This window comes from Amborella trichopoda, chromosome 5 (assembly GCF_054954075.1).
Source record: "Amborella trichopoda isolate Santa Cruz 75 chromosome 5, AtrichopodaSantaCruz75HAP2 v2.0, whole genome shotgun sequence".
Classification (NCBI taxonomy): Eukaryota; Viridiplantae; Streptophyta; class Magnoliopsida; order Amborellales; family Amborellaceae; genus Amborella; species Amborella trichopoda.
In genome coordinates this window covers 8,473,887-8,481,339 of record NC_142340.1, presented here as the reverse complement: position 1 = coordinate 8,481,339, position 7,453 = coordinate 8,473,887, and the positions used below count along the sequence as shown (strand labels likewise).

Below are 7,453 nucleotides of genomic sequence, written 5' to 3'. Positions count from 1 at the left end.
TCCGGTGTCATCATTGTTAAGTATATGGGCAATTGTGAAAAACAAAAAGTCTCGCTCTAAAAAAGGGTGCTTGTCGGAATTTTTTAATTTTTACATAAAACGCCTCATTTGGTAATTTTGGGGTCGAAAGAGTGTCCCTATGTAATTTTCTCCCAAGAAAATTTGTGTGCATTTCTACATTCTTGAGGGAGATTTATCGCATACGTCTTTCCATATACTACATTATGGGCAGAGATTTATCACAGAGGTACTCATCTTTTCGAATCCAAATAACTGGTAAAGTCAGAGGGATAGAGAGACAATTATCATTCATTAAGATAAAGAGGTTTAGGACAAGGACGAGTAAATCAAATCCAAATAGCACAGGACATGATAACAGATCCAACTAACAAAAAGAGTGTTCAAATCCAAGTAATAAAAGGAGCCTTAAACATTATTAAGAAAAACAAGGGAGATACTCATTATTGAGCCCAAACTATAATAAGGCCATTAACAAAGCAGCAAAAGGCACAATGGAAAGAGAGAAATTATTTTAGTAGCCAGCAGGGATCCCGCCCTTTCTTGGGTCGCTTACGGCAGTGAGTTGTCCCTTTTTTTGAAAAGTCGAGATGTCATGGATCACAATTTGGCAGTGCGATTTGTCTGATACTGCTTTAAGCACATGATCTTTCTTTATCAGGGCTGACCTATCATCCTTAGGCACTTCGATGTGATAATTAGTCACTGTGTCCCAGTTTTCGTATTCCAAAGTCTTCGGTAAAAGCTTAAAAAAAAAAAAAAAAAGAAAGATGAGAAAGAGAAACAAAATAGGTTGCAATATGGTAAAAAATAGGCAATGTACATAATGAGAATATTTAATTCGGATAGATGGCTAAAGTGATTATGACCTCCTTATTCCAAAAATAAATGGCCTATTATTATACAATCCCTATAAAATATATGTACTCGAGTAACAATATTTCTCACTAGCCCAATGTGTGTGTGTGTGTGTGTGAGAGAGAGGTTCTAAAATCTCCTTGGTTCCAAGACCATTTACAAATTGATTTTGAACTTCGACTCTCTCTGTGTCTCTATCTGATTTCTTATTTTTGGTAAATCATATTTTCACAAATTAAATAGTTAGATTGGGGATCTAATGATGATGTTAATGATATTTTGAGTAATGAATTTTTGACTTTTGTTTTCTCATGGGGCACCTTGGCTAAGATCTTCCACACTCATAAAGCAAATCTCAAGTACTCCAAAACATAAAGTAAAACATGAATGAATGAAGAAGCAGAAGGCGAGTAGAAATATACCAGATGGTAGAGTCGAGGTGAAAAAACAGAAAAAAATGGTTCCATGCCATGAACAAAATAGTTCAAAAGGACCTGCGTAGTTGTAGGAATTATTCTTGGTCCTCCACTTCCACCAATCACACCCTCAAGTACTCCATCCTATTTAACATAAATGGGATACGTAGTAAGAAGGTATTTTCTCATATGAGAGAGAGAAATATGGCCTTTAATAGAGCCGCATGGAGAATCAGGAGTTCATGTAGCCAACCCCAATTAATGGAAAAAAGCAAAAATGATGATGATGAGGGAGAGAGAGAGGACCTTGAGGAATATAGTGGGCATCATGGAGGATAAGGGCCTTTTGTATGGCTTGATGTAGTTTGCACATGCTAAAGGTTTAGGGGTGTCTATCATGTCTGTAGGGATGTTGAAATCATCCATCTGATTGTTGAGTATTATCCCTGTCTTAGGAGACCGAAACAACGCTCCAAATAAGCTATTAATAGAAGTAGTCATAGAAACTGCATTCCTCTCATCATCAACGACGCACAAGTGACTGGTGCCGTGGTCACTGAGTAGCCTCCACCTGCGGGAAAAAGATGGTGTTTTGAATGTGGAAGTTTAAAGTTCAAAAAATTGTGTGTGTGAGAGAGAGAGAGCTCAATGGCTTTGTAATGAAATCCTCACGATGTGGTTAGGCAAGAGATAAGTGTTCGTTTAGCCATTAAAAGGCGTTGCACATTGACATGCACGAAGAGATTTAGAGGACAATATTTGTGTAAAATTCTCCACAACCATAGAGAAGGATGTGGGTTAATCCTTCCAAGATCTTATCTTTCTAGATCATTATCATTTTGGTGCTAAATAGAAATGAGAATCTATAATGTTGTGTTATGATCTTTTATGCTGAAACAAATCCACTTTGTTCATCCTAATGCAAACCCTTGTTTCATATAGTAGTTCCATTGAAATAAAGATAAGTATATCTTTGGCCAAGGTAGCGGTCTTTATGAATGAAGCAACTGTGTGGCGCGCTCGCCCCCTTTGATTTTGTAATGCCCTATATTTCATATGATATTGCTATTGTTCCCTTGCCAAGTTTTGTATAAGACGAGTTTATGTAAAACTTCTTTTGTTTTTTAATAAAACAGGTAGGGGCCCGATATCCCCATTGATTCACACAAAGACAAAGCTACATATAACTTCACATACTACACCCTAAAAGACTAATAAATAAATAAAAATAGTAAGCAATAAAAAACGACATTGTTTCTATGCAGCCAGCCTGCATATTGTAGAAATGCGGCCTAGGCAATAAATATATATTTTTAAATATAATTTGATCCTAATTTTTAGAGAATATATAATATTTAACATTGAGATCATGAATATGTAAAAAAAAAAAAATTGAAAACAAGAAATAATAATTTTATTGGGAAAACATTTGGACTGTTAGTTATGCATGTTTTTAGATAGACTACCGATTTGCATCCATCTTTTAGATGGTTGCTTTATACCTCTGGAGCGCATATTGTACAAATGTGGTCAACTTAACAATAAAATAAGAAGTAGAAATCTCTCTACCCAAAAATATTTGACAACGATTGTGCAAGGAAACATTTTATGTCAAATGAGCAGTATCGCTTTAGTGTTGCTAGCTATTTGGATAAGAAGCTTTAAGAATCGGGATTGTATACAATGAGACCATCTACCTTTTGGTACAAGGAAGTTACAATTACTTATAACCATTCGATGTGATATCTCACAGCTTGGGTGTGTTACAAAGTTTGAAAAAAATTATTTTGGACTTTAAGCTTGGACAATGAAATAACTGCAACCACCACATTTCATATCCAATTGTCAAGATTCATTGTGACCACCTTGTATTAAATTAAAAGTAAATGATCTTGTTATATACTTCCCCTTAAGAATATATATGGGTACCTTTGAATAGGAAAGAAAGGATCGTGAGCTGTGTTATCATCTATTCTGTTCTTCAAATATCTTGCTACTAAGTCAGCGAGCACTACATCTACAACAGGTTCAACATCTTCAAAGTCTGGGTCCCCTAGTCCCATTCTCATTGCAAACATCTCCTTCAATGCTTCAACCATACGGTGGAGTCCAAGGGGTCCAGAAAGCTCACCATATCGAGCAAGTATATTCAAAACCTACAATAGAAAATCGATCTTTCAGGTAGTCAATCACCAACCAAAAGTGTTTGTGTGTGTGTCTGAGAGAGAGTGAGAGATACGGTAAATTCAGAAGAAAATACGCACGAGTAGCGCCCCAACACCGCCAGATGAAGGAGGCGGCATCGTAATTATCTCGCGCCCCATGACCTTTTTGGAAATTGGCGTTCTGCGTTTAACGGTATAACCTTGCAAGTCTTCCAATGTGATTATCCCTCCTTTGTCTTGGATATCAGCAACCAAATCGCGCCCCACGGGACCGTTGTAAAACACCTAGGGCCCTTCATCTGCAATTTTCTGCAACGTGCTCGCAAGTTGAAGGTCGCGACACAGATCTCCAGGCTGCAATAGTGTTCCATCTTCCATGAACTTCTCACGTAAACCGGGATCTCTGGATATTGCATCCTCTGATTGTTCCATTTCATATGCTAGAAAAGGAGACACCCGAAATCCCTTCTCTGCTAGATCAATTGCAGGTTGCACTAGTTCCTTCCAAGGACGCTTCCCATGTTTCTCCCAAGCCTCATAGAGACCTTTTAATTCCCCTGGAACTGCTACTGATTGTCCACCTTGGAATTTTCCAGCGGGATTATGCTCATACATATCCTGTACATATAATTTTTTACATTATTATGGCATTTGAGTATTTGTTTGTGAAAAAACAAACGGAACATGTGGAAATGTCTATTTAGGCATTTCGTTAGTAAAGTCACAAATAAATTGAAATTAGGGAAAACTATCGAATTGCCATGTTAGATGTAACATTTGCCTTGGTTCTTAAAATATCCCCCATGTAAAAGTCTTTGACACTTTAACCCAAAAGACATTGTTTTTTCTTCGAAAATTACAAAAATCCCTTTGACTCAAACTTCGGCTGAGGCGAGTTATTCGTCCGAGTCCGAGTAACTCGGCCAAGTTCATGTCCTGTTAAATAATAATAATAATAATAATAATAATAATAATAATAATAATAATAATAATAATAATAATAATAGTAATAATAGTAATAATAATAATAGTAATAATAATAATAATAATAATATTAATAATAATAATAATAATAATAATAATAATAATAATAATAATAATAATAATAATAATAATAATAATAATAATAATAATAATAACAATAACAATAGCAACAACAACAACAATAATAGTAATAATAATAATAATAATAATAATAAAATAGTGTATAAAAAGAATAAGATACTTACGTATTTCAACAAAGGGAAATTGTTTCATGCAAGCTGGACCGCATGTCTACATATGTGGTCTAGAAAGTGTAAAGCATCCATCTTAAAGATGGATGCAAGTAGATGTTCCATCTAAAAACAATGGAAACTAACAATCCAAACTTTTTTTTTATTAGAATTATTATTTTTAGTTTTATTTTTTCATATTCATGATCTCCATGCTAGATATTACATGTACTTACAAATTAAGTCCTGAAATCAATCTTAAAATAGTTTTATTCGGCAGCCCGCATTCCTACATATGCGGGCTTGACAGCACAAAAACCAGGTCCTTTCACAAATGCTTCATTAGTGTGCTCGGCAAATGGCATGGGACTTCTGCAATAGGGCCATACCAGTAGTCAAACATGTATATTTCTAATAAAACCCTAGACATAAGAATGCAAGTGACGTAAATAATAGCCAAAAGGCCCACTCCACCACGCACGCTTATAAAAAGGAATATACAAAAGGAAAAGTTTATATAAGGTTGCAACTTTAAAATGTAGAATCACATATGTACCTCAAAAATAAATCGGAAATGTTGTTTTAATGTTGAATAAACCATCTAATCGATCATCTCGACATTGAGATGTATGAATATGAAAAAAAAAAGTTTGTGAGTCTCTAATATAGTGCATCTTGCAATACAATATCTAGATCGTCAATTATCAAGATTTTCATATATTTATAGATCTATTTGATTTATACCATTTTTAAAATTTAAAATTTTCTAATTAGATATGAAAATAGATTTTAAAATAATGCTAAGAATTTTTTCGCCTTCATTGGATTGTTTAAGGTTGCATCCTCATAGAAACCGCACCCATAAAGGCAAAAAATTATATAAGGATGCAATAAAAGGGAAAGCTTTCTATGTTCCCCCTACAACATTGAAGTTCTATCCTCCTCCTATCATCCAGCCATCCATTTTTTATCAAGAGAGCCACTCACTGTTTGATCTTAGATCCGACGTCTCAAAGTATTTTATTTTTAGTTTTTTAATTTTTCTGAATATGAAATTTGGTACGTGTCATCTTCTCGTTGGGGCGCACCTATAAAAAATATTAACAATAATTTTTCGATAAAACATAATGACCAAAATACCCTTTCAAACTTTTTGGTCATTTTATTTTATTGAAAAAATATATATTTTTTGTTAGTGCATGTTTACTAGAGGAATGGACATCCAAAATTTGTTGTCAAAACAGTTTATAGAAAAAAATTAAAAATAAAACAGTGCAGAGACATGACATTGTGATTGGTGCAATCTTAAGCCTACATTAAAAAATGGAGGGTTGGATAAGGAGAGGATAAAACATCTATGTTGTAGGGGGAACATAGAAAGCTTGACCTATACAAAATATATATAAAATCAGAACATGGTATTCGGCTGAGTCCGATTCTCCTTATGTGGTGCAGTACTTTTTTTTATCATTTTTCAAGAATTCTGACAAGGCCATGAAAGCCAAGAATCAGCTGAAATTAGAGTAAAACAATTTCCTTTATTTTTGCTAAATAATAAAAAAGCAAATATATTCATTCTTTTACCCTTGTTGCCGCTCCGGGAGCAGTTTCTCGCATGTCATAGCAATATACATCACCATATGCAGCAGATCTAACCAACATGAAAGCTCCCCCACCAATGCCACTCGATGCTGGGCTAACAACACCGAGGCATAAGGCTGTGGCCACTGCTGCATCAACTGCGTGGCCCCCTTTCTGAAGAATATCGCTACCAACTCTCGAACAAACGTCATGATCTGCCGCCACAGCACCATGCTCTACTGTGATCACTTCTGGTATAACCAAGGGTGTTGGGGCCGGAAAGGTTGTTTGAACTTGGGATGCAGAGTGCTGCTGGGCCATTGAGGATGATGCTTAGTACTAACACAAACAAGCGAGAAAGACACCTTGAGAATGCGGATTGCCTTAAGGGCTTTAAATACTATGAGATCCCAATACGACAGAAAAATACATGTGATGGAGACATGGGTATGGTTTTTTTTTTTTTGATAAGTTAAAAGGAAAAAAAAAAAAGAAATAGAAAAGAAGGACAATTGAGGATTTTGGGCCCCTACCCTTTAATTTAATGAGAATGGACAAGAGTTGAATATTAAGCCTTTTTTTTTTTTTTTTTTATAGAAGCTCATATACCAAGAATACATGTTTCCAACACTATATATGTAATATCACTAAATGGTAGGGGTCCAAATCCTTCATGACTTAACACTTTTTTATTCACCTAAAAAAAAATACTCTACATATTTTTATTATAGAAGTTTCCTATGATGCCATCCGGCGCATCCCACATGCCATACGTCTACGAAACATTATCAGTTCGTATTGGATTATATTATGGTGCTCATACTATAGAGTAATTGTACTCAACAAATTTTGGACACTTATATACCCTTGTTAATCGTGTTAGGTTATGTTAGGATGTACTCAATAAATCTAGAACACTTATGTACCATTGTTTTTAACATAAAACATTTTTCTAATAAGGGTATTTTTTGTCATTAGGAGGAATATGACATCATCTACATGGGGTATGACATCACCCACTTGAAGCATACTAGTGGCATTTAATACTTCATATGGGCAATATCACGTCTTATGTTAGTGATGTTTATAAATTACTCTATAGCGTGAGCACCCACATAACCCTATAGTGTTTGACACATATATCAATGATAGAAATACCAATTTTAAAATGGGTGTGGTTTCTATAAGGTTGCAAGTACCC

General features: G+C 34.8%; 1 protein-coding gene and 1 pseudogene across 1 annotated transcript; both read right to left on the bottom strand.

The window, feature by feature from the left end:
* Nucleotides 1-293: 293 nt before the first annotated feature.
* Nucleotides 294-6,790, bottom strand: LOC148781928 (putative inactive glutathione hydrolase 4). The gene is made up of 6 exons (XM_088867324.1): nt 6,256-6,790; nt 3,557-4,075; nt 3,222-3,448; nt 1,599-1,863; nt 1,299-1,436; nt 294-763 (listed from the first exon to the last, which is right to left on the bottom strand). The coding sequence occupies exons 2-6, from the start codon at nt 3,614-3,616 to the stop codon at nt 533-535; spliced, it is 921 nt and encodes a 306-aa protein (XP_088723450.1). The 5' UTR covers nt 3,617-4,075; nt 6,256-6,790; the 3' UTR covers nt 294-532.
* On the bottom strand, nt 3,743-6,573 carry LOC148781929 (glutathione hydrolase 2 pseudogene; annotated as a pseudogene).
* Nucleotides 6,791-7,453: the final 663 nt, after the last annotated feature.

Bases quoted from the DNA above. Each gene is read 5' to 3' on its own strand.
- LOC148781928 (XM_088867324.1), bottom strand. From the start codon at position 3,616: ATGGGGCGCGAGATAATTACGATGCCGCCTCCTTCATCTGGCGGTGTT. The intron at 3,449-3,556 runs GTGCGTATTTTC...TTTCTATTGTAG, and splicing joins GCGGTGTTGGGGCGCTACTC to GTTTTGAATATACTTGCTCG. The intron at 764-1,298 runs GTATATTTCTAC...TTTTTTTTTAAG, and splicing joins CACCTCGACTCTACCATCTG to CTTTTACCGAAGACTTTGGA.